This window comes from Triticum aestivum, chromosome 4A (genome assembly GCF_018294505.1).
Source record: "Triticum aestivum cultivar Chinese Spring chromosome 4A, IWGSC CS RefSeq v2.1, whole genome shotgun sequence".
Classification (NCBI taxonomy): domain Eukaryota; kingdom Viridiplantae; phylum Streptophyta; class Magnoliopsida; order Poales; family Poaceae; genus Triticum; species Triticum aestivum.
This window is the reverse complement of record NC_057803.1, coordinates 667473143-667500290: the sequence shown is the minus strand read 5'-3', so window position 1 is coordinate 667500290 and position 27148 is coordinate 667473143. Positions and strand designations below refer to the sequence as shown.

At 42.6% G+C, this 27148-nt stretch overlaps 2 protein-coding genes across 5 annotated transcripts; one reads left to right on the top strand and one right to left on the bottom strand.

Annotated features, from left to right (window-relative positions):
* The first annotated feature begins 96 nt into the window (after positions 1-96).
* On the top strand, positions 97-3891 carry LOC123087983 (pre-mRNA splicing factor SR-like 1). 4 transcript variants are annotated; one of them, XR_006441633.1, is made up of 5 exons: positions 97-215; positions 443-746; positions 891-971; positions 1624-1944; positions 2870-3157. XR_006441633.1 is itself a non-coding variant. In XM_044510116.1 (5 exons), the coding sequence occupies exons 2-5, from the start codon at positions 459-461 to the stop codon at positions 3611-3613; spliced, it is 1185 nt and encodes a 394-aa protein (XP_044366051.1). In that variant the 5' UTR covers positions 97-215; positions 443-458; the 3' UTR covers positions 3614-3891. The 4 variants fall into 4 exon arrangements, 2 of the variants coding, with proteins under 2 accessions (XP_044366051.1, XP_044366052.1); XR_006441634.1 differs by having other exon boundaries at positions 443-750; positions 1624-1695; positions 2870-3081; XM_044510116.1 differs by having other exon boundaries at positions 1624-1695; positions 2870-3891.
* Positions 3892-4756: 865 nt separating this feature from the next.
* On the bottom strand, positions 4757-8309 carry LOC123087982 (pentatricopeptide repeat-containing protein At4g02750). The gene is made up of 3 exons (XM_044510114.1): positions 5816-8309; positions 5640-5719; positions 4757-5390 (listed from the first exon to the last, which is right to left on the bottom strand). The coding sequence occupies exon 1, from the start codon at positions 8269-8271 to the stop codon at positions 5971-5973; it is 2301 nt and encodes a 766-aa protein (XP_044366049.1). The 5' UTR covers positions 8272-8309; the 3' UTR covers positions 4757-5390; positions 5640-5719; positions 5816-5970.
* Between the last annotated feature and the right edge of the window lie 18839 nt (positions 8310-27148).

The following is a 27148-nucleotide window of genomic DNA, read 5'->3' as shown; positions in this document are numbered from 1 at the left end:
CGGCTCTGCTCAGTCGGTAGAGCTGTCCCCCGCCGCTAACCCCAGCCACGAGCTCCCCCCTCCTCCCTCCCATCTCCTCTCCTCCCCCCACCCAAATCCCCAATCCCCCACGGTCTCGCCGGCGCCCCGCCCCCACCGCGCCGCCGCCGCCTCGCCCTCCCCGGCGCTCCCTCCCCTTCGCTCCGCCCGCCTCCTCCCCGGCCGGAACCGAACAGGTAACCCCCCGATTCCACCGCGCAAGTCCGGATCTCGACGCGACGCGGAAAAAACGAATCTTTCTTCTGCCCCCTTCTCCCCCCTATCGCGCCGCCCCGCAGAGAACTCCGCCCCCGGGCAGAGATTTTCGATCTCCGGCCGACACAGCGCCTGTTTATCTCTCTAGGTCTTAGGAGAATCGCGTAGCCGTCCCGGGCTGAGCCTGTGTGGTGTTTTGGTGTCGCAGAGCAGGGTCCGGGACGATGGAGCTGCAGACGTCGGGGCGGCCCATCGAGGTGCTGATGGAGAAGGTGCTGTCGATGAACATCGTCTCCTCGGACTACTTCAAGGAGCTCTACAAGATCAAGACCTACCACGAGGTCATCGACGAGATCTACAACCAGGTGGACCACGTCGAGCCCTGGATGACGGGCAACTGCCGCGGCCCCTCCACCGCCTTCTGCCTCCTCTACAAGCTCTTCACCATGAAGCTCACCGTCAACCAGATGCACGGCCTGCTCAAGCACCCGGACTCCCCCTACATCAGAGCTGTAAGTAAGGATTATCTTTTCTTGCCCCAGCTTTCTCGTAACGTTTATTTATCTTTCTGCTCTTTATGATTGTATGTTTTTTGTTATGATTGTATATGTTTGATTTTATTTAGCTCTCATGGAATATAGTTATTTTTGCAACAGATTGGGTTTCTGTACCTGCGCTATGCCGCGGACCCAAAGACCTTATGGACCTGGTATGAGCCCTACATTCAAGATGACGAGGTACTGTCTCTTCTGTGTTCGCTCTCTGCCTCATCTGCGTTTGTTTGACCATAAATCAAGCAGCAATAGGCCAAGCTCTAGTTCCAATCATATGTTCTTTTTGTTTACATTGAAGTAACTTTCAAACCTCTGTGTTGCTTTCAACAAAGTGTTTTGTTAACATGTGAAATATAAACAAAGATCTTCTGTTTTTATTGTGTGGCTGTTTTTTCTAAGAATAATGCTTGTACAAACCTGAAGTGACTAGTAAACATATATTGCAAATGAAAGCTGGCACAGCATATGGTTCTTCTTTTGCCTTCCATTGTGGATCAAGTAAAGAAGGATTTTATCTATGAAATAAAGTGAAGCCCAAACAGTGAGCTGATGAAAGTGTGTGATCAGAGAGGCCAGATGGATAGTTCTCTGGAATCCACCATGCCTGTACTAGAGAATAGAGATTACTTGCACTTATAACTTGTTTCTTTATGACATAACGATCTGCACATGTATGATCCTAATGCTTATCCATGTGGATCAACGTGTGCAAATAGTTAGTTTGCCATGCCTGTTCTTAACATTTATGATTTTTTGTGATAAAATGTTTAATTCTTTTGTGGTTCTTTTGTAATGAACCATAGCTCACCTCTACATAATACGTGTTCTCTTTCAGGAGTTTTCCCCTGGATCCAATGGTAAAATGACAACTATGGGCGTTTATGTGCGTGATGTCATCCTTGGTCAGGTATATCTCTTAAACTATGCCCCCATTTCTTCCATTTGACATAACTTTACTATAGAGCTGCTATTACAGTTTTCTATAGTTACCCAAGCACATCCGATGGCATACGTGATTGACATACTATTTTCTGAGCCTAAGTGCAATATCTGTTTGTTGAATCTCACCTGTTGATTTGGCATACTGAGCGGAAATTTCAATTGTGGAGTTGCTTTAAGAGGAGAGATCTCTTCCACCAGTAACCACTTTGTAAAGGTTTGTCATGATATGTTACTCGAATGTTCTTTTCACTTTTGCCACTAGTGTTCCATATTTTCAACTGGTTGAAGTATTCATTGCACATAAAAATGATGTGTGCTTTTGAGATGCTTTACTCTGTTTCAGGCTATATGTCCTGTATTGTTAATTTCTTGGCTTGAGATGCTATTGTTTCCCTTTCTGTCCATGCTTTATGCTTTGGAAAAGATCTATGGGCATATTTACCAAGAGAATCAAGTCCATTTCCCGTATAGAAAAAGGAGGCCCAGTGTGTAATAAGTACCTTAGAACTGGAAGCTTTTGAACTTTGTTTTAGGACGCCTAAGTTCATGTAAAAAACTCTTGACTGGTTGGCTCCCACATACATTCATAGTCAGGATTATGTGATATTTTGGTACAATGGATAGCATCTCCAGTAGTCTATTAATTTTATTCCATATGCAAGCTAGAGGGAAATTAGTACCAGATTGAGTTGCTTGTGTTTTGGTTGAATCAAGACAGTTGGTAAACTCCTTGGTTTGATCAGCTATTACTGTTTGGTGGGTGAGTACTTAAATTCTTATGGTCTAGCTGATACAGCAATGGATATCTGTCTCAGTTGGCACGAAGCACTAGCAGTCATTTGGCTAGTTCTTATTTTGGCCAAAAAAAAAACACTTCAGTTTAGTTTTTGTTGTCACTGTTTGCCACAATAACTGAGAACACCTCAGCCCTAGCCTAGACGCTCGTATGCCAAATACAACAGAACAAATTAACCTCATAATCATACTCTGTTACCACTTTATGTTTCTTGACAAGTTATATGCTATCGTATCCGTCTAGTATTTCCTTTCCAGGCCATTATTCTAGTAGCTTGAAATGAGAAATAGCATTCACACGTTTGGTAAACTAAATTTCCTTGTCATTTATTGTTTCTTTGCAGTACTACTTCGACAGTCTTCTTCCACGAGTGCCTCTCCTAATTCTGCGACAGGTTACTGCCCATCTGGAGAAAATGAAGCTCCCAACAAAGCAGTCAGGGATAACTGGGGATTCTAGCCGCCTTGGTTCAGATGATACTGCCCGGCGGCCTCCTTCAGTGAAGGCTTCTCTGTCCGTCTCTTTTGGTCAGCGTGCTCCACACCGTGCATCCACAAGGGATTCATCCCCAGTCCGAAAGACATTGCCTTCTGTACGAGAAAGGGAAAGGAGTCATGATGGCAGTCATGCCAAATCTCCACCCAGGAAGCACCGAAGTCAGAGTCGTGAGCGCAGCCGTGACATTGAGAGGGACCGTTCAGATCGCGATCGTGGTAGGTACAAGGATAGGGAGCATGGTCGGCACAGCCGTGATAACAGAGACCGTGACTACCGCCGCTCAAGCTATTCTGATAGGGATGTTGAGAGGCGCGGCCATGAAAGGAGGGATAGGGACTCCGACCGAAACGGGCGTTCGAGTGGCCGCAGAAGCAGGAGCAGGAGCAGGAGTCCAAGCCGTGGCAGAACCAACGGGGACAGCCACCGCTCCAGCCCGTTTGGTAAAGCGCCGGAGTCATCAAACCTGGCGAAGCTGAAGGATCTATACGGTGACGCGACGAACGCGAAGGACGACGCCGGCGACGACAGATCTCGCAGGGACTCCGGAACTGAAGAGGTGATCAGATTGGGAGGCGCCAGGTGGAGGTGACCGCCAGAAGCCGAGAACCATGGGGATTCTATTCTTGTTGTACTAACATGCTATACGCCGCGGGCGTTGCGCAGCAGCTAATGGGTTTCGTCTCCCCTGCGCTCCTCTGCCTTCCCTTGGGAAAAATGTCTCCGACTAGCGTGTACAATGCAAAATCTGTTGGGAGGCTAAGCCGTTTAGTGGCGACGACAGATAAATTATTTGTTCACTTTGAATAGCCAAATTCTGTATCTGATATATGCTTTATGCGTTGTGAGCTCAAAACAGACATTTGCTTCTTTGCTTGTGTTGTCAGTGGTGATATGCGGCGCCTGCTCGTTTCACATGTATTAAGACCGTATGCAGTGCAAGGTGCTTGATAAAACAAATCGGTTTTGTAAATTAATTAGAGGAAGAAGCAATTTATTTCACTTTCTGCCGTCGGATAGATCATGGATGGCCTTGCCTTTGACTGCCCCCTTGCCTCCCTGGTCAACCATGGTCGCAGAGCAGCCAGCACTTCGATATCATATACTCCCTCCGTTCCTAGTGACCACATACGGAGTAAAATGAGTAAATTTACACTTTAAAATATGCCTATATATATCCATATGTGGTAGTTCATTTGAAATCAAGACTTACATTTAGGAACGGAGGGAGTACCAGCGAACCCTAGAAAAATCTAAATCCCCTTTCTATCGACGATGGGTCATGTAGGTACCTCTGCTATAGAAAAAAAAACCCGCTAGTGTTTAAGCAAAATGTTTTGGTTTTACAAACACCTTTGTACCTGGCCTATAGAAAACTTACGCCTCATCTAGTTCCATCATTTTGAGAAAAAATGATTTTTTTTTATTTTTTTACACAATTTGAGTCACTTGTTGATTCACGATTACACCTATTAAAAGTTTCAAACGCCCTCTTTTTTAAATTGAAAGAATCATATAAAAGGAGCATTTTACTAGCAGCTATGGAGATTGCTCTAGCTATAGTTTCAGATATTTCACCTAGTTTTAACAACGGGTACCCAATATTCGGGACCCCTTTGTGCTTTGGCGTTTTAAATGAAAAATTGGCAGAAAATGACCAAATTGAAATATATTAAATGACGACGATGGTATTGGATAAAAAACGCGCTTTGATGAAGAAAAGTGCAAGGTGGAGTCAATACACATCGCTGTGTTCCTAGCGGAGTTTAGCCTTTGTTTATTTTGTCGTTCGATGCATCGTTACCTCAAAATATACAATGTGATTTTGAGAGACATGGGGGAATTACAGAATTATGGAATGTGGTACAGTCTAGGAGCAATACAAAGAACAGCTAAAAGAAGAGTGACAGAAGGTCCATAGCCAGCTTCCCGCCCAGAAAGGGTCGAGACCGAGCTCCGGCTAGACGGGTTACCGCTTCAACCATCCATCAGGCGAAGAAGGTCTTCTCCGGTGAGAGCTGTGGCATCAACTTCCCTGGTGAAGCTCTGCTTCGCCTCGAGCCTTAAAGCCGCGCCCTGCCATGTAGCTTGCGACGGCGGCCCTGCCATGTAGTCGCATTCCCTGTGCTCAGCCGGACAGTCACCATGATCCTCAGCTGCTGAGCAGTGTTGCCGGCGTGGAGGGCAGAAGAGGCCATTCAGTGGATGCCACAGATAGATTGGCTGGGTATTTTTCGCAGACCCGGTTACATCCCAGAGTCACCCCTGTTCCGAAACGCAGGGATGGAACTGAACATGTCTTGGCCTGCGCCGCTCCTTCCATCCTCTGCCGACCAAACTCTTCTTAACCTGGTAGAGAGGTTTCTGCTCTGGCAAAATTTGGCGCCTTATTTAGTCTACCTCTAAATGATGGCACACATTATATGTACTCCCTCCGTTCCTAAATATAAGTCTTTTTAGAGATTTCAACAAGGGACTACATACGGAGCAAAATGAGTGAATCTACACTCTAAAATATGTCTATATACATCCGTATGTTGTAGTTCATTTGAAACCACTAAAAAGACTTATATTTAGGAACGGAGGGAGTACAAGCATGCGATCCGATTGAATCGTACCTGACAGATGAGTTTCACGATTCCAGGTTCACCCATCCACCAAGAGTCTGTCCTGAACTTTCAGACGTTCTACAAAAGATCTGTAAACAAAAGGTTGTATCGTCAGAACAATGCCTTAGATGCCAAAGTGAAGGCAGTTATATGTGGTACAAGAGTAGTTTTTATAGAATTTTTACCTGTTTGGTGGAAAATGTCCATATAAATGATCGCAGGCTGCACCGTGGATATTGCCGTATATACCAGCTGTGCCTCACTGTATACAGCATAGTGTTTTGGTACCAGACTGACCTACCGTTGGAAAAACACAACAGCAGTGAATCATGCTGGGACACTAAATCCAGCTATAACCAACTTCTTTCTCGGTGGCAGTTCTCCTAATTTGACTTCTTAGACTATCAATCGCACCCCATCTATTTGTTGATCCATGTACACTGATCAGGTGAAGATAAGGCATTTTAGTAGAAGGATTTATGGCGATCAACTGACTTGCCGCATGCTCTGCTAACTTATCATTGCCACTCAATCTGCAGCTGCTCAAGAGAGAGGTCCATATTGCTGAATCAGGTTCAAATGGCATCGACTTAACCAACCCTTCAGCCTCCTCAACCATGCCTCTCCTACAAAATAGGTCAACCATGCAAGCATAGTGCATTACATTAGGCACAATTCCATGATCACGCGTCATCGCATCGAAGAAATGTTTTGCTTCCTCCAAAAGACTCATGTGATTACATGCAGAAAGTACACCAACAAATGTGATTTCATCAGGATCAACTTGTGACATCTTCATATTCTCGAACATTTCAATAGCATTTTCACCAAGGCTACTGAATGCATATCCATGAATTATTGTATTCCATGTAACCACATCTCTCTTACCCATCTGATCAAAAATATTCTGGGCTGCAACCATTTTGCCACATTTGCAATATAGGCTAATGAGTGAATTCTGACTTAGTAAACATAACTCGAGTCCAAGCTTGATAGTTGTGGCGTGAAACTGCTGACCATGAACAATCATAGAATGGTGTGCAAAACAGCTTATGAGGCTAGAAACAACTGATTCGCTTGGGCGCACATATGTTAATAGCATTTTCTTGTACATCTTAAGTGCATCATCAGTTAAACCATTTTGAGCGAGCCCCATAATTAAACAGCTCCAAGTTACCGAATCATGCGAAGGTGATTCATTGAAGAGCCTGTAAGCTTCAGTAACCTTGCCTTGATGAAGAAAACCAGCTATCATCACATTATAGGTGACAACAGTCCTTTTGTTCATCCTATGGAAAAGGTCCAGGGCATCATCCAGATATCCTTCTTTCATGTATCCAAAGAGTAAAGATGTACAAGACATTACATCTGTTTGGGGCATACTATAAAACATATCCCGTGCTTTATCTAGCATTCCGTTGTCTACAAACCATGACATCAAAGCAGTAGCTGCTTCCACGTTCTTCTCAGGCATCCTTGAGTATAACTCAGTAGCATCAGTAATTCTTCCATCTCTGATATAGCCATTAATCATCGAGTTCCACGAGACCTTATCTCTTTCAGTCATGGAATCAAAAAGTTCTCTAGCCTCATCGATCTTGTCTGCATAAATATAACCACATATGATGGCATTCCATGAACCGACATGCTTTCTGTCCATTTTATCAAACTCCAATTGTGCTTCATCGATGTCCAAGGAGTTACAGTACATCGCAACTAATGATGCCTCGATAATCAGGTCAAGAACAAATCCACACTTCACAGAAAACCCATGAATGCATCTACCTCCTCCAATACTTTTCAGACCAGCATACGCATTCACAACCTTAACTAGAACTGCATTTGTCATTTCCTCCCCATTCCGCATCAACCTTCTGAACAGTTCAACTGCCTCTCTGAATCGCTGATGGTGGACAAGCCCTCCTATCATGACACACCACGACACAGAATTCTTCACGGGCATCGAGTCAAACAGCTCCAACGCCAGCTCCACCTCATGCACCGTAACATAGCCCTTTACCATGGCCGTCCAGGACACGACATTGCGACCGGGCATCTGATCAAAAACCCTGCGGGCGTCGGCTACCCGGTGGTTCATCATGAGGCCTGATAGAAGAGCATTCCACAAGGCCACATTTGGAGTGTCCACGTCGTCAAAGACTCGCTGCAGGCAACTGAAAACCCCACAGTTGGCATACATGGTGACGAGAGAGGCGCCCACGAACACATTACCCGTGGAGCAGGACTTGAGCGCGAGGCCGTGGACGCATCGCCCCAGCTCCAGAGCCTCCAGCCGCGCGACAGCTGACAGCACGGTCGAGAACGAGGTGTGGTCCGGCGGGAGCCCGCGACACCTCAGCTCCAGGAAGCCGTATGCAGCCTCCCGGTACGCGCCCTCCCGCGCGTGCGCGGCCATGAGGGAGTTCCAGGACACCACGTCGCGCCGCGGCATTCCGTCGAACACCTGCCGCGCGGCGCCCGGCCTGCCGGCCCTCAGGTGCGCGCCCATCAGCCTGTTCCCGGAGGCGATGCCCTCGTCGTGGGAGCAGACACAAAGCGCGCGCGCCGCGTCCCCCGGCGACTTGGGAGGCCGGGAGTCCGCCGTTCCGAGAACGCCGGCGCGCCGCGCCGTGACACGCATGCCGAAGAAGCTCCCGCAGCGCTGGTAGTTGGCGCGAATAGCAGTGTGCTCCTTTTTTTTTTTAAGGAAACAGCTTCGTAAAACAGTTCTTCATGGGGCCACACATGGCGCGGCCCACCAACAAGTAATATTTTTTCCTTTTTAATATAAATATATTAGACACTAAAAATATATAAATATATCTAATTTTCTACTAAATTTATAAATCAGTTCTAAAATAGAAAAATACTCCCTCCGTCCCAAAATAAGTGTCTTGAGCTTAGTATAAATTTTTACTAGAGCTAGTACAAAGTTGAGACACTTATTTTGGGACGGAGGGAGTATTACGTATTGCAAAAATAAATGTTCACATATAGATAATAAATGTTCCTACATTTAAAAACAGTTGTTCAAAAAATTAGAAAACAGATGTTCACATGTGTGAAAATAAATGTTATATATACTTGGGAAAAGTTGTGCATGTCGTGAAAAGAAAAAAAGAAAAAAATGTGAATGTATTACATAAATATACGAGTATTTTCCAGAAAGGTTGTAATTAAATAAAAAAAGCATGTATCATAAAAAAATTGTCATAAATTAATGCTTATGATATTAAATATGTGTCTGTCAGTATCAAAATATTTTCATATATTTGAAAGTACATATTCATAAATAGAAGGAAAAAGGAAAAAGGTAGAAAATGAAAAGTTAAAATATATACTGTAAAAATAAAAACATGAAATAATATGAAAGTGCTAATAATGAAATGGGAAAAGGATAATAAAAATAAATATAGATACTATGAAAAATAAATAAGAACATGGTCTAATTGGGACGATCGACACACCATGGGTGGTCATGGACGTCGATAGTCATATTTCATGCAATGAGCGGTAAACTGGATTTCCACGAATAACAACATGAATTTGGAGGGGATGTAAGCCTCATGACAGGCCCACAAGACTCAACCCGATATTGCAAAAAGCCCAGTTGCGACTTACGTGCCTTTGTATGTAACCCCCTCGTCCGCCCCCATGGGCGGCCAGGGGGGAACCCTCGCCGCCGTCGGGCGTCTCTTCCCCACCTCCCTCACCATCGCTGCCGTGGGCGAAGCCTGGTCGACAGGGGCAGCGGCAGGGCATCTCTCACCTACGCGGGATTCGGCTGGCGCGGGGCGGCCTGTTCGTGAAGAGGCGCTAGGCTACCGTGGGAGTTCGCTGACGTTGCGGGCAGATCCTGGTGGCGGCGTGCGCGTCGCGCCGACAGCTGGAGTCCATGCGTGCAGCGCGGATTGGCGGCTGCGGGAGCGCTAGGAGCTGGTGTCTGCGTGAGTCATCACGTTTGGTCAGATCCTTCATGATCTGGCGCTAGGATGCTGCGGCCAATGCGGGGTGGTGGTACTCGTCGTTGCCCAGCTCGAATTTTTTTGATCTGGCGCCTGGACGGATCTGCACCGGAGTCTCTCCTCGATCCTCCTTTTCATGGGATGAGCCCTATGGTGATTTCCTCTCCCGTTGGTTTCGTTCCTCGACACGTGGCAAGATCCGGAGTAGACATAGGTTGGTGGTACAAGTTGGGGACTGATACGTCTCCAACGTAGCTGTAATTTTTGATTGTTCCATGCTATTATATTACCTGTTTTGGATATTTATGGCCTTTATTTTACATATTTATATCATTTTTGGGACTAACCTACTAACCGGAGGCCCAGCCGTATTGCTGTTTTTTTTTTGCCTATTTCAGTATTTCGAAGAAAAGGAATATCAAACGGAGTCCAAACGGAATGAAACCTTCAGTAGCGTGATTTTTGGAACGAACGTGATCCAGAGGACTTGGAGTGCAACTCAAGAAGCAACCGGAGCCTCCACGAGATAGGAGGGTGCCCCCCCCCTTGTAGGGCGTGCCCCCTGTCTCGTGGGCCCCTCGGGCGTCCATCGACGTACTCCTTCCTCCTATATAAGTCTACATACCCCAAAAACATCCAGGAGCCACCTGAAGAAATATTTCCGCCATCGTAACCTTCTGTATCCGCGAGATCCCATCTTGGAGCCGTCGCCGGCGTTCTGCCGGAGGGGGAATACACCATGGAGGGCTTCTACATCAACATCCTTGCCCCTCCAATGAGTTGTGAGTAGTTTACCATAGACCTTCAGGTCCATAGTTATTAGCTAGATGGCTTATTATCTCTTTTTGGATCTCAATACAATGTTCTTCCCCTCTCTTGTGAAGAACTATTCGATGTAATCTCTTTTTGCGGCGTGTTTGTCAAGATCCGATGAATTGTGGGTTTATGATCAGATTTATCTATGGATAATAATTGAATCTTCTCTGAATTCTTTTATATGATTGAGTTATCTTTGCAAGTCTCTTCGAATTATCGGTTTGGTTTGGCCTACTAGATTGATCTTTCTTGCCATGGGAGAAGTGCTTAGCTTTGGGTTCAATCTTGCGGTGATCTTACCCAGTGACAGAAAGGGTTGCAAGACACGTATTGTATTGTTGCCATCGAGGATAAAAAGATGTGGTTTATATCATATTGCTTGAGTTTATCCCTCTACATCATGTCATCTTGCTTAATGTGTTACTCTGTTCTTATGAACTTAATACTCTAGATGCATGCTGGATAGCGGTCGATGTGTGGAGTAATAGTAGTAGATGCAGGCAGGAGTCGGTCTACTTGTTATGGATGTGATGCCTATATACATGATCATGCCTAGATAACGTCATAATTATTCGCTTTTCTATCAATTGCTTGACAGTAATTTGTTCACCCACCGTAAAACTTATGCTCTCGAGAGAAGCCTCTAGTGAAACCTATGGCCCCCGGGTCTATCTCTTATCATATTTGTTTCCAATCTACTTTTATTTGCATCTTTATTTTCTTCATCTATATTATAAAATACCAAAATTATATTTATCTTATCATATTATCTCTATCAGATCTCACTTTCGCAAGTGGCTGTGAATGGATTGACAACCCCTTTATCGCGTTGGTTGCGAGTTCTTTGTTTGTTTGTGTAGGTTCATGGGACTTGTTGAGAAGCCTCCTACTGGATTGATACCTTGGTTCTCAAAAACTGAGGAAAATACTTACGCTACTGTGCTGCATTGCCCTCTCCTCTTCGAGGAAAACCAATGCAAGCTCAAGACGTAGCAAGAAGGATTTCTAGCGCCGTTGCCGGGGAGGCTTCCACCAAGTCAAGTCAAGATTTGACCTCCCGCCAACGTGCGATTTCTGGCGCCGTTGCCGGGGAGGTCTTCGCTAAAGTCAAGACATACCAAGTACCCATCACAAACTCATCTCCCTCGCATTTACATTATTTGCCATTTGCCTCTCATTTTCTTCTCCCCCACTTCACCCTTGCCGTTTTATTCGCCCCCTTTCCCAATCTTCTCCTCTCTTTTCCGTTTGCCGTTTTCTATTTGCTTGTGTGTTGGATTACTTGTTGCCATGGCGCAAGATAATACCAAAGTGTGTGATTTCTCAAATACCAATAATAATGATTTCCTTAGTACTCCGATTGCTCCTCTTAATGATGTTGAGTCTTGTGAAATCAATACTGCTTTGCTGAATCTTGTTATGAAAGATCAATTCGCCAGCCTTCCTAGTGAAGATGTCGCTACTCATCTAAATAGTTTTTATGATTTGTGTGATATGAAAAATAAGAAAGATACGGATAATGATATTGTTAAATTGAAGTTATTTCCATTTTCACTTAGAGATCGTGCTAAAGTTTGGTTTTCGTCTTTGCCTAAAAATAGTATTGATTCTTGGAACAAGTGCAAAGATGCTTTTATCTCTAAGTATTTTCCTCCCGCTAAGATCATCACTCTTAGGAACGATATTATGAATTTTAAACAACTTGATCATGAGCATGTTGCCCAATCTTGGGAAAGAATGAAATTGATGATTCGCAATTGCCCTACTCATGGTTTGAATTTATGGATGATCATACAAAAATTTTATGCCGGTTTGAACTTTGCTTCTAGAAATCTTTTAGATTCGGCCGCTGGAGGCACGTTTATGGAAATCACTTTAGGAGATGCTACGAAACTTCTTATGGCTAATTATTCTCAATGGCACGCCAAACGATCTACTAGTAAAAAGGTGCATGCTATAGAAGAAATCAATGTTTTGAGTGGAAAGATGGATGAGCTTATGCGATTGTTTGCTACTAAAAATACTCCTCTTGATCCCAATGATATGTCTTTGTCTACCTTGATTGAGAATAATAATGAATCTATGGATGTGAATTTTGTTGGTAGGAATAGTTTTGGAAACAATGCTTATAGAGGAAACTTTAATTCTATACCGTTCCCTAGTAATTCCTCTAATAATTATGGAAATTCCTACAATAATTCTTATGGTAATTTTAATAAGATGCCCTCTGATTTTGAGAATAGTGTGAAAGAATTTATGATTTCTCAAAAGAATTTTAATGCTTTGCTTGAAGAAAAATTGCTCAAAGTTGATGATTTGGCTAGGAACGTTGATAGACTTTCGCTTGATGTTGATTCTCTCAAACTTAGATCCTCTCCTCCTAAGCATGATATCAATGAGTCTCTCAAAGCAATGAGAATTTCCATTGATGAGCGTAAGGAAAGAACCGCTAGATTGCGTGCTAAGAAAGAAAGCTTTATAAAAGCGTGTTCTTTTAGTTTCCATGAAAATAATGATGAGGATCTTAAAGTTATTGATGCTTCTCCTATTAGATCTATGTTTTGCAATATGAATTTTGATGATTATGGGACTGATAATGAATCAACTTTGCCTAGAAGGCGTCCCAAAAATTCGGAGTTTTTAGATCTTGATGCTAATTTTGGTAAAAGTAAGATTGGGGTGGTCACGACTTTAAATAGTATTGAACCCACTATCTCGGATTTCAAGAAATTTGATTATGATAATTGTTCTTTAGAGAACTGTATTTCCTTGTTGCAATCCGTTGTTGATTCTCCACATGCTTATAGTCAAAATAAAGCTTTTACCAAACATATCGTTGATGCCTTGATGCAATCTTTTGATGAAAAACTTAATTTGGAAGTTTCTATACCTAGAAAACTTAATGATGAGTGGGAACCTACTATAAAGATTAGAATTAAAGATTATGAGTGTTTTGCTTTGTGTGATTTGGGTGCTAGTGTTTCCACAATTCCGAAAACTTTATGTGATATTCTAGGTTTCCATGATCTTGACGATTGCTCTTTAAATTTGCATCTTGCGGATTCCACCATTAAAAAGCCAATAGGAAGAATCAATGATGTCCTTATTGTTGCAAATAGAAATTTGGTGCCCGTTGATTTTATCGTTCTTGATATAGATTGCAATCTTTCTTGCCCTATTATTCTTGGTAGACCTTTCCTTAGAACGATTGGTGCGATTATTGATATGAAGGAAGGGAATATTATATTCCAATTTCCATTAAATAAAGGCATGGAGAACTTTCCAAGAAATAAAGTCAAATTACCTTATGAATCTATCATGCGGGCTACTTATGAATCAAGTGCTAAAGATGGCACTACTTAGATCTATCTTCGCTTTTATGCCTAGCTAGGGGCGTTAAACGATAGCGCTAGTTGGGAGGCAACCCAATTTTATTTATGTTCTTTGTTTTTGTTTCTGTTTAGTGTTAAATTTTGTTTCTACTTTCTATTTAGATGTGTTTTTATCTTTTAATTAGTGTTTGTGCCAAGTAGAACCTATAGGATAACCTATGATATGAGTTGATTTGATTCTGCTGAAAAACAGAAACTTTGTGCTCATGAGAAAAAATTCAATAAATCACAGAAACGAGATTTTGCATTGATTCTTTTTGCTGATGTTCAATAAACAACTTGTTTAGGACTTCCTATTTTGGTAGGAGTTTTGAGGTTCTATAAGTTCGCATTAGTTACAGATTGCTACAGACTGTTCTGTTTTTGACAGATTCTGTTTTTCGTGTGTTGTTTGCTTATTTTGATGCATCTATGGCTAGTAAAATAGTTTATGAACCATAGAGAACTTGGAATACATTAGGTTTAATACCAATATAAATAAAGAATGAGTTCATTACAGTACCTTATGTGGTGGTTTTGTTTTCTTTCACTAACGGAGCTTATAAGATTTCCTGTTGAGTTTTGTGTTTTGAAGTTTTCAAGTTTTGGGTAAAGTTTTAATGGACTATGGAATAAAGAGTGGCAAGAGCCTAAGATTGGGGATGCCCAAGGCACCCCAATATATTCAAGGATAGCCAAAAGCCTAAGCTTGGGGATGCCCCCGGAAGGCATCCCCTCTTTCGTCTTCGTTCATTGGTAACTTTACTTGGAGCTATATTTTTATTTACCACATGATATGTGTTTTGCTTGGAGCGTCGTGTATTATATTGGTCTTTGCTTGTTAGTTTACCACAATCATCCTTGCTGTAACACACCTTTTGGGAGAAGCCTATTTGCTTAGGATTTGATAGAATACTCTATGTGCTTCACCTATATCTTTTGAGCTTGATAGTTTTTGCTCTAGTGCTTCACTTATATCTTTTAGAGCATGGTGGTGGATTGATTTTGAAGAAATTGCTAGTCTCTCATGCTTCACTTATATTATTTTGAGAGTCTTTTAGAACAGCATGGTATTTGCTATGGTTATAAATTGGTCCTAGAATGATGAGCATCCAAGTTGGGTATAATAAAAACTATCATAGAAAGTGAATTGGATGCTATGATCAATTTGATGCTTGATAATTGTTTTGAGATATGGAGGTAGTGATATTAAAGACATGCTAGTTGGGTGATTATGAATTTAAAGAATGCTTGTGTTGAAGTTTGTGATTCCCGTAGCATGCACGTATGGTGAACCGCTTTGTGATGAAGTTGGAGCACAATTTTATTTATTGAGTGTCTTCCTTATGAGTGGCGGTCGGGGACGAGCGATGGTCTTTTCCTACCAATCTATCCCCCTAGGAGCATGCGCGTAGTGCTTTGGTTTTTGATGACTTCTAAATTTTTGCAACAAGTATATGAGTTCTTTTGACTAATGTTGAGTCCATGGATTATACGCACCCTTTTCACCCTTCCATTATTGCTAGCCTCTCTTGTACCGTGCAACTTTCGCCGGTACCATACACCCACCATATACCTTACTCAAAACAGCCACCATACCTACCTATTATGGCATTTCCATAGCCATTCCGAGATATATTGCCATGCAACTTTCCACCGTTCCATTCATATGACACGCATTACTTTTGTCATATTGCTCTTTGCATGATCATGTAGTTGACATTGTATTTGTGGCAAGGCCACCTTCATGATTTTCATACAGAGTCGGAGGCATTCATATAGAGTCATACCTTGTTCTAGCTTTGAGTTGTAAATCCATAAAAGTGTGATGATCTTCATTATTAGAGCATTGTCCTAGTGAGGAAAGGATGATGAAGACTATGATTCCCCCACAAGTCGGGATGAGACTTCGGACTTTACAAGAAGAAAAAAAAGGGGAGGAAAAAAGAAAAAAAAAGAGAAAGGCCAAAAAGAAAAGAAGGGAAGGCCAAAGAAAAAAAGGAGGAAAAGAAAAAAAAAGAAAAAATAAATAGAACAAAATAAAATGAGAGAAAAAGAGAGAAGGGACAATGCTACTATCTCTTTTTCCACACTTGTGCTTCAAAATAGCACCATGATCTTCATGATAGAGAGTCTCATATGTTGTCACTTCCATATACTAGTGGGAATTTTTCATTATAGAACTTGGCTTGTATATTCCAATGATGGGCTTCCTCAACATGCCATAGGTCTTCGTGAACAAGCAAGTTGGATGCACACCCACTAGTTTTCTTTTGTTGAGCTTTCATATATTTATGGCTCTAGTGCATCCGTTGCATGGCAATCCCTACTCACTCACATTGATACCTATTAATGGGCATCTCCATAGCCCATTGATACGCCTAGTTGATGTGAGACTATCTTCTCCTTTTTTTTTCTTCTCCACAACCACCATTCTATTCCACATATAGTGCTATGTACATGGCTCACGCTCATGTATTGCATGAAAGTTGAAAGAGTTTGAAATTATTAAAGTATGAAACAATTGCTTGGCTTGTCATCGGGGTTGTGCATGATTAAATACTTTGTGTGATGAAGATAGAGCAACAGCCAGACTATATGATTTTGTAGGGATAACTTTCTTTGGCCATGTTATTTTGAGAAGACATGATTACTTTGCTGAGTATGCTTGAAGTATTACTATTTCTTTTGTCAATATGAACTTTCATTTTGTATTATTTGGATCTGAACATTCATGCCACAATAAATAAAATTACATTGAGAATTATGCTAGGTAGCATTCCACATCAAAAATTTCTTTTTTATCATTTACCTACTCGAGGAAGAGCAGGAATTAAGCTTGGGGATGCTTGATACGTCTCCAACGTATCTATAATTTTTTATTATTCCATGCTATTATATTACCTGTTTTGGATGTTTATGGGCTTTATTTTACATATTTATATCATTTTTGGGACTAACCTACTAACCGGAGGCCCAGCCCGTATTGCTGTTTTTTTTTGCATATTTCAGTATTTCGAAGAAAAGGAATATCAAACGGAGTCCAAACGGAATGAAACCTTCGGGAGCGTGATTTTTGGAACGAATGTGATCCAGAGGACTTGGATTGCAAGTCAAGAAGCAGCTGGAGCCTCCACGAGATAGGAGCCCCCCCCCCCCCGTAGGGCGCGCCCCCTGTCTCGTGGGCCCCTCGGGCGTCCACCGACGTACTCCTTCCTCCTATATAAGTCTACGTACCCCGAAAACATCCAGGAGCCACCTGAAGAAATATTTCCGCCCCCGTAACCTTCTGTATCCGCGAGATCCCATCTTGGAGCCGTCGCCGGCGTTCTGCCGGAGGGGGAATCCACCACGGAGGGCTTCTACATCAACATCCTTGCCCCTCCAATGAGTTGTGAGTAGTTTACCACAGACCTTCGGGTCCATAGTTATTAGCTAGATGGCTTCTTCTCTCTTTTTGGATCTCAATACAATGTTCTTCCCCTCTCTTGTGAAGAACTATTTGATGTAATCTCTTTTTGCGGTGTGTTTGTCAAGATTCGATGAATTGTGGGTTTATGATCAGATTTTTCTATGGATAATAATTGAATCTTCTCTAAATTCTTTTATATGATTGAGTTATCTTTGCAAGTCTCTTCGAATTATCGGTTTGGTTTGGCCTACTAGATTGATCTTTCTTGCCATGGGAGAAGTGCTTAGCTTTGGGTTCAATCTTGTGGTGATCTTACCCAGTGACAGAAAGGGTTGCAAGACACGTATTGTATTGTTGCCATCGAGGATAAAAAGATGGGGTTTATATCATATTGCTTGAGTTTATCCCTCTACATCATGTCATCTTGCTTAATGTGCTACTCTGTTCTTATGAACTTAATACTCTAGATGCATGCTGGATAGCGGTCGATGTGTGGAGTAATAGTAGTAGATGCAGGCAGGAGTCGGTCTACTTGTTATGGATGTGATGCCTATATACATGATCATGCCTAGATAACGTCATAATTATTCGCTTTTCTATCAATTGCTTGACAGTAATTTGTTCACCCACCGTAAAACTTATGCTCTCGAGAGAAGCCTCTAGTGAAACCTATGGCCCCCGGGTCTATCTCTTATCATACTTGTTTCCAATCTACTTTTATTTGCATCTTTATTTTCTGCATCTATATTATAAAATACCAAAAATATATTTATCTTATCATATTATCTCCATCAGATCTCACTTTCGCAAGTGGCCATGAAGGGATTGGCAACCCCTTTATCGCGTTGGTTGCGAGTTCTTTGTTTGTTTGTGTAGGTTCGTGGGACTTGTTGAGAAGCCTCCTACTGGATTGATACCTTTGTTCTCAAAAACTGAGGGAAATACTTACGCTACTTTGCTGCATCACCCTCTCCTCTTCGAGGAAAACCAACACAAGCTCAAGACGTAGCAGGGACCAGAGGAAACTTTGGTCGACTAGCTCGACCCGGCATCCGCGACGACTTTGGCATCGTTACACTCCTTGGAGGCAAAGCCGAGGTCCCCTCCTATCCACCTCTGACCCACTCCCAGACGAAAGTCCAAATCCGTTTTGATTGGGCGGCGACGCTTCTCTACGCGTTGTGTCATCCATGGAGGCGCTGACTTGGGGGGCTTGGCTGTTGAGGGGAGAGTTACTGTGGGTGGTGGGCTCTGCATGGAAGCTCCAGCAGCGACGACGGTGTGGAGGTTGGCAGGAGGAGCACCATTGGATCCACCGCGTCGACAACGACGAGTATTAGCGGCATGGTGCAACTGAATCTAGACGACAGATGTGTCTGGATGGATGAGCGCAGGGCGGTGGTGCATGTTTGGCATTGTGGCGGTGTCGATGGCAGGCCTGGCAAGGTCGTTACATCAGTACCTGCTCTGAAGTTGAATTGATGGAAGAAGAAGACGACGGCCCATGAGTATGTGTCAGACCGGTTTGTGCCCCAGACCCGATATGTGGCTTGGTTGGTGCCTCCGGCTTTAGATGTTAGGCATTTGTGTGATGTCTGCTTGATATTAGGGTCGGACTATCGACACCCCTTTATCAAGTGGATAGGAGTAGCAACAGACGTTGCTAAGATGGTGGCTTTAGACTACCCGATGTACTACTTTTTAAGGCCTTGGTGAATAAGTAATAAAATGGCTGCATGCATCACCCAGATGCAGAGGACGGGGGTAATCCTCCTTTTTCTAAAAAAAACATGCATTTATATGTGTTTGGTGGGTGGGTTTGTGCCAGTTCTCATGAAATTAAAAATGGTCTATTACTCTCGGCTTGTGCATTAAAGATGCACACAAGACACTCAAAATTCACTACAAAAAATACACTTCCGTGATGATACATGTTTGTCACAGTAGGTCGCATTTTCTGTCATGCATGTACATCCATGACAAATTTATGACAGAATCAAGATAGTCATACCTGTGTTGTCATAGAAGTGTTCCATGACATTACCAAAATTATCATCACGGAAGTGTCCACTTCCATGACTATAAATCACGCGTCACAGAAGTGTTTTCGTCAAGGGTGACTGACACGTGGCATCCACTGTAAGGGAACGTCGTTAAGCTATCGGGTCGGATTTTGGATCCGATAACCCGTTAACAGCCACGACCAATGCCGATTTTCCACGTGTAAAATTCTCATTGGCTGACGGATCCACGCGTCAGCTCCGCGTTGGCACAGGTGTCACTCATCAAACGTTCGAGATGACCTATGATATGTTGACACGTGGACCGGCCCAAAAGTGGCCCACAAAGTTTAAGTGGGCCAGCCCAATCGAAGGCCCATAAGATTTAGCGGGCCATAATGGGCCGGCCCAGCTAAAGACCCACAAAATTTAGCGGATCATAATGGGCCGGCCTAGCTAAAGGCCCACACAAATTTGCAGACCATAATGGGCCAGCCCAGCTAAAGGCCGACAAGATTTTGCGGACCATAATGGGCCAGCCCAGCTAAAGGCCCACAAGATTCTGCAGACCATAATGGGTCGGCCCAGCTAAAGGCCCAACATTCTTTGTCAAATCGGCCCGTCAACAGCTTGTCCTAAACTTGTCATCAATGCGGCCCATGGTCACTTCTGGCCCGTTAACTGTCCGCTAAGTAATTGGGCCGAATTACGGCATGGTGTATTTCCGGCCTGTTAAAGGTCCGGCTTCATTTGGGCCCATTTATAGGCCATCAAAATTTTCGGCCCATAAACGACCGTAAAGGATTTGGGTCATATTCGGCCATGTTTGACATTCGGCCTGTTAGAGGCCCACTATAGATTTGGGCCACTTTCGGCCTGTTGTCATTTCCGGCATGTTAACGCCGGACGTAAACCATGGGCCATATGTGGCCCAACGTCATATCGGACCCATTAACGGACCATATAAAAGTGGCGACAATCTAGCCCTACCGAAGTTCTGGCCCGTTAAAGGCCCGTGTATTAGGTCGGCGCATTTACGGCCCGTCCGAATTTCGGCCTGTCAAAGATCCGCATCGTAAATGGACCACCATTTCGGCCTGCTAAGTCCAGTGGGTTATTTGGCACAATCAGGGCCCAATCTCACTTTCGGTCTATTAAAGGCCCATGCTTTTTATGGGCTCGAGATATTTACAACTGTAAAAGGCCTAATTTTACTGAGGGCCCAAATTATGTTTAGGCCTGTTAAAGTCCCACTATGGGCACAGGCTTACCAGAAAAATATGAAAGCTTATGCTGATTTAGGCCCAGATATTTTTAGTGGGCTACATGCCAATTTCGGCCCGTAATCGTTTTTAGCCCAATTGGAATGGGCCCGACGAATGTTGGCATGTTGGGCTCCTACGAAGCTTTTGGTCGAATACATTACTAAGATAAACCTATACTATACAAAAATAGCATCGTAATTACTGCAGCCTGTGGCAGCATCATAAATGTTGTATCACAACGAAATAAATTCCAACCATACAACAAAAGGCCTGTTAGCATAAAGTTTACAGTCCTTCCAGATAAAAGCACCATCAGATGTATAGAAGCACATATCATTTGACCTGAGTGCTAATGTTTCAGGCTGTAGAATCTGATGAAGCAGCACGATCTCCACCTTTTTTCCGCCATTGCTCTTGAACAACGAAGCGAATGTCTGATAGTCTGGTTTCAAAACCATTTATATCTTGACGACATTTCTCAACCACTATTCTTGTTTCCGAAACAACGTCCATTAGGGATTGGACTTGTGTCTGGAGCACAGATATATCACTCTGTCTAGTAGGAAGATTTTGTTCAGAAGGCGATTTGGACGAGGTTACCTTGACAACCAACCCAGAATTACGCAGGAAGGTGCCTTTTGCACTATTAGTGGAGAGATACTGACGCACTGCAGCAAGAGGTGACATTGTGCATGTCGTAGCCTCGTCACCTTCAGGTGGTTGTGGCTGTTCAATCATTTGTTCCATAGCTTCTTGAAAGTTTGAACTTGTAGATTAGTGTACCAGATTATTTACTAATGAGACAAAAACAAACAAAGTAGGTTAAATGTTTATACATAACTTATTTTGGTGAACTACTGTAATACATTAGCATGTATTGTAGTGCCAACTACATAATAAAATCACTTTCGGAACATATGTCCATGTAGCATGCCTACTGTATTGTCTATTTCCTCACATTCGTTGACATCTATGGATAAAGAGACATGGTTTAAAGTAGGATGAACATAGTATGACATCATTCATATCATGGGCAAACAGATATAAAACAAACAGACTATTTTATCATTGTGTGCGCACGTGAACATAACAACTAGATTACAGATCAAGACCAAAAGAATATCCTTCATATCTTTTAAACCATGTAAGGTGAAATGATACGTTAAGACAACTGTGTATAAAAGTGAACAGAGTAACTAACATTGGCTGCAAACCAAGTAGTTAAATGAACACATCACAGTGCCAATCAGTTCAAGGCAGGAGAAGTAAGGACTTACAACATCGGCTTGAACTGGTGTGCTCATGCCCTTCATCTTGCTGGCGTGGCAATCCTTGAAGATTTGCACTGCATTCGTTTCGGGTTCTTTTTGGTCCGCACGGGCTTTCCTCTGTATTTGGAACAAGTCAATGTAGATACAATAATATGGCACACAAAAAAGAAGGAAGTAGCAGCTATTTACAAGAGCCTCGCAGTGTGCAGTATAGCTACGAGATCCTGTTGTCTGTTGGAATTTCACTTTAGAACGATTGGTTTTGTTCTTCAAAGAGTTAGCCTAGAACAAGATACACTTGTAAGGCACATACATAAATACAAGTTCAATATGTGGTCTGATCAAATACATATAGCCTACCTGATACTTTGGATTAGACCAGTGTTTAATGAGGGCTGTCCAGTCTTCATCTGTAATATATTCCATTGGAGATGTTTGGGCGATTTCATTGTTAGCCTTGCCTTCAAAGTGAGATTTTCTAAGGTGGTACCGATACTGTCGCAGAGCAGACTGAAAAACATGAGTGCATGCTTGTTTAGTTGCATCATCTTTCGGATCCAACTTGAACCTCATCTGTTGAAAAAAGAATGTGAGTCTTATTAGGAGGAAGCTATAAAGTATGGGACAGAGCAAGACAATATTACTAATTGCGATGAATAACATTACTTACGGATAAATGGTCAAGGAAGGTGTTAAACTGGGTATTATGTTTCTCATTCCTGTACTGGATTCACGTTGGGAGGATACGTGCATGACACCTAACGACAATGGCTGCCTCTGATACTAACTTGGCTGACTCTGTAGCATCACGTGGCCTTTTTAAACCTGCCTCAAAATGGATCTCCAATCTTCCTCCTTTAGATTTTGTTAATCTGTCAAGCATTATCCCTGATGTCTGTTTCCGCTTGCGCCGTGGTGCTAGTTCAACAACGAATATGGAAAGTGTTAGTGTACATCAAACTGTGAGAGTACATATAAAGGAGCATGCAACTGCAGCTTGACTTGGTCAGGTACCGTCTTGGTGTTGATGCTCATGAGGTTCATCTGATCTTGCCAAGTCCTGCTGTGTCAGCAGTGCTTTAGAAGTAGTGTTAGGTGTGAAGGCAGCTTGGGAACTGGCCAGTTCCGGAGCAAACGAACGAGTAACTGGTTGAGATGCTGGTACAATTGAAGCGGATGCTGCAGCTGGTGGAGCAGGTGATACTGTGTTTGTAGATTTAGCCGGTAGACTTGGACCTTCTACTGCACTATAAGTACCAGCAGAATCTCGACGGCAGATCCTTTTCTGTTTCACCCGACGAGTAACAGCACTCCCTACTATATTATTTCCTTGCTCTTTTTTGACTTTGCCATGTCAAGCTGTACCCACAACACAAAAGAATAAAATCACTCTTCAGAACTCATTGATGCATGATACAGACAAGCAATACTTTGATGTAAGACAACCGTATGAGGATGGAATATGTAAGAAAAACAGGACGACATGACATATTCACAGCTATGATGTGCAAACTAAGCAGAAGGATTTTCAAGAAAATAGAAGTAATGCAAGCTAGACACCATATGAAAGATGCAACCAATATTACTCTGCCAAGTTAAAAGTGTCTTGTCATAAGTGGCAATTCGAAAAATTAGAAGCAGTACAACGTAGAAATCAATGCAAGATGCAACCACTATCAAACTGCCATGTTAAAAGCGTCCAATCATGAGTGACTGATGCGGGATACACAAAGCAGTACTTTGATGTAAGAACATGGTATGATAGATAGATGTAGTGTATTCTAGACACAGAAAGCCATGTCATATGCACATGTATAACGTATAAACTCGGCAGGTGCAATTTAATCAAAATAGAAGAAATACAGGCTAGACAACATAGGCCACATGAAACCAATTATCACACTGTCAACTTAGAGGAAGCACCTGCGATGGTGGAGTAGGGGAGATGAACTCATCATGTAGACTTGGGACTTCAACTTCATTAGCAGTAGCAGTGGCAAATCTAGAGAGTTTCTGTTTGCGTCGGTGCGGAGGACCACCAACATCCCCTAACTTACTCTTTTCCTTCCTATTTTCTGATATTGCCTTATGAAGTCAAAACCATAAGAAGATGAATAAAATTAGCTCTGCATAACTGGTTGATGCATGATACAGACGAACACTACTTTGATGTAAGGCAAGCGCAGGATAGGAGGATGGAATATATACAAAAAAAGACAGCGTTTCATATTCACACGTACGATAGGAGGATCGAATATGTATAAAAAACAGTAAGCTGAAGGCATTTCAACAAAATTAGAAGAAATGAAAGCTAGGCACCATATGAACACGCAACCAATATCACTCTATCAGGTAAAAAGTGTCTTGTTGTAAGTGCCATTTCAAGAAATTAGAAGCAGTACAAGCTAGAAGACAATGCAAGATGCAACCTACATCACAGTCCCAAGTTAAATGTGTCTTATGGGTAAGTGATCGTTGCAGATATAAGTTGTAAGCTACGCAGATGCAATTCAACATAATCAGAAGCAATACAAACTAGACATCATACAGAAAACGCAACCACATATAACAGTTCCAAGTAAGAGCAAGCACCTGTGATGGTGGAGTAGGGGAGATGTGCTCATCATGTACATGTGAAAGCACAAGTGCTCCCTGGGTGGTTTTGGTAATTAATGTCAACATATCTCTTGTTAGACTAACACTTTTACCTAGTATGTTTCAGACAAGTTCAACAATGGAGTGGCATGGACTAAAGGATGTGGACCCCTTCAAGATGCTAAGGACAAAGGATTGGCTCAAGCTTCAAGATCAAGACTCTACATTTTATATTTTAGTGATCCAAGATCACATTGTGTCTATAGGAAAAGCCAATACTATCAAGAGGGGATGAGGTGTTGCTTAATGGCTTGTTTGCTCAAAGTGCTTAGTGATATGCTCCAAAGCCCTCAACTACTTCCTCACATCCACATATGACCTAAACCTAAAGTCAAACTCGGCCCCACCGATTCTTTCTATCCGGCGCCACCGAGTTCAGATGTCATAGCCACTGCCACAAACCCTAGGCAAATCAGTCTCACCGAGATGGGATATCTCTCTGTGTATGTCCATTGCCAAAACCGGTCTCACCGAGTTTGAGCAATCGGTACTACCGAGATTACAATGCAAACTCTCTGGTTAACTTATTACCAAAATCAATCCCACCGAGTTTGAGTAATCGGTCCCACCGAGTTTGCCTGACCAACTCTCTAGTTAGCTTATTACCAAAATCGGTCTCACCGAGTTTGTGTAATCGGTCTCACTGAGATTACGTTATGCCCTAACCCTAACCATATCGGTCCTACCGAGTTGCATGTCGGTCCCACCAAAAATCCTAACGGTCACTAGGTTTACTAAATCGGTCTGACCGAGTTTGTTGATTCGGTCCCACCGAGATTGGTAAATTGTGTGTAATGGTTAGATTTTGTGTGGAGGCTATATATACCCCTCCACTTACTCTTCATTCGTGGAGAGAGCCATCAAAACAAGCCTACACTTCCAACTTACCATTTCTGAGAGAGAACTACCTACTCATGTGTTGAGGCCAAGATATTCCATTCCTACCATATGAATCTTGATCTCTAGCCTTCCCCAAGTTGCTTTCCACTCAAATCTTCTTTCCACCAAATCCAAATCCTGTGAGAGAGAGAGTTGAGTGTTGGGGAGACTATCATCTGAAGCACAAGAGCAAGGAGTTCATCATCAACACACCATTTGTTACTTCCTGGAGAGTGGTGTCTCCTAGATTGGCTAGGTGTCACTTGGGAGCCTCCGACAAGATTGTGGAGTTGAACCAAGGAGTTTGTAAGGGCAAGGAGATGGCCTACTTTGTGAAGATCTATCGCTAGTGAGGCAAGCCCTTCATGCGCGATGGCCATGGTGGGATAGACAAGGTTGCTTCTTTGTGGACCCTTCATGGGTGGAGCCCTCCGTGGACTCGTGCAACCGTTACCCTTCGTGGATTGAAGTCTCCATCAACGTGGATGTACGATAGCACCACCTATCGGAACCACGGCTCAAAAATCACCGTGTCTCCAAATTGTGTTTGAAATCTCCAAACCCTTCCCTTTACATTCTTGCAAGTTGCATGCTTTACTTTCCGCTGCTCATATACTCTTTGCATGCTTGCTTGAATTATGTGAAGATTGCTTGACTTGTGCTAAGATAGCTAAAATCTGCCAAAGACTAAAATTGGGAAAAGGCATAGTTTTTAATTGGTCAAGTAGTCTAATCACCCCCCCTCTAGACTTACTTCTCGGATCCTACAAGTGGTATAAGAGCTTGGTATCCATTGCTTTGGTTTAATCACCATTGGAGGAAGATGGATGAGTCTACTTTGAGGAGTCTTAGACATGGAGTGCCTATACTTGATGGAGAGTATTTTCATGAATGGAAAAATGAGATGCTTGTAATTATTAATCAATATCATTTGAACAAGTACATTGCTAGTCCTTGTGCACCTCATGTTGATCCTATGCATCCTACCCTTGATGAGTCGATTGACATGATTAGGAATGTTAGAACTGTTAATCTTATCACTAGAGGCTTGCCTAGAAACTTGATTGGAAAACTGCCTACTCTTGAGTGTGCCTACACTATATGGAAATTTATTGAGGAACGATTTCCTAATTATTCCTTGAAAAATCTGGATGAAATTCTTCATAAGTCTACTGCCTTGAGTAAGATGAATTCCAATGATCCTATGTTTGGTAATTGTCTATTTGAACTTACAAAACTTATGTGTGCCAAAGGAAATGTTGGAATTATTAGCGATATTATTTCCGAAGCTACTAGACTTCATAAAGGAGATCATTGTCAAACTCATACTAATGAATCACTCTCACTAGGAATTGATCCACCACATGACGATGTTGAACATGGATACTATGATGAGGATGATGATGATGACTTTGATCTTGATGACGCAATGAGACATTTTGGTCTTATGGCAAATCTTCGGGGATATATGGCAGGGGGAAAGGAATGGGTTCTTGACAGTGGATGTACCGATCACATGACCGGAGATAAAGACATGTTTCGTGAGCTTGCTGAAAATGATGGTCCTCGAAAGTATGTCACTTTCGGTGACAACTCAAAGGGTAAGGTGGTTGGCCTTGGTAAGGTGGCCATCTCACACGACAGCTCCATTCAGAATGTTATGCTTGTTGAATCTCTTGGCTACAACTTACTTTCAGTATCTAGACTTGCTGATTTTGGTTTCAATGTCCTATTTACTGAAGTAGATTGCCAAATGTTTCATAGAGACAATCATAAAATGGTCTTTACCGATATACGTAGAGGTGATCTTTACATTGTTGATTTCAGTAAAAAAGGCTCAACCTAGAACTTGCTTCATTGCTAAATCCTCTAAAGGTTGGTTAT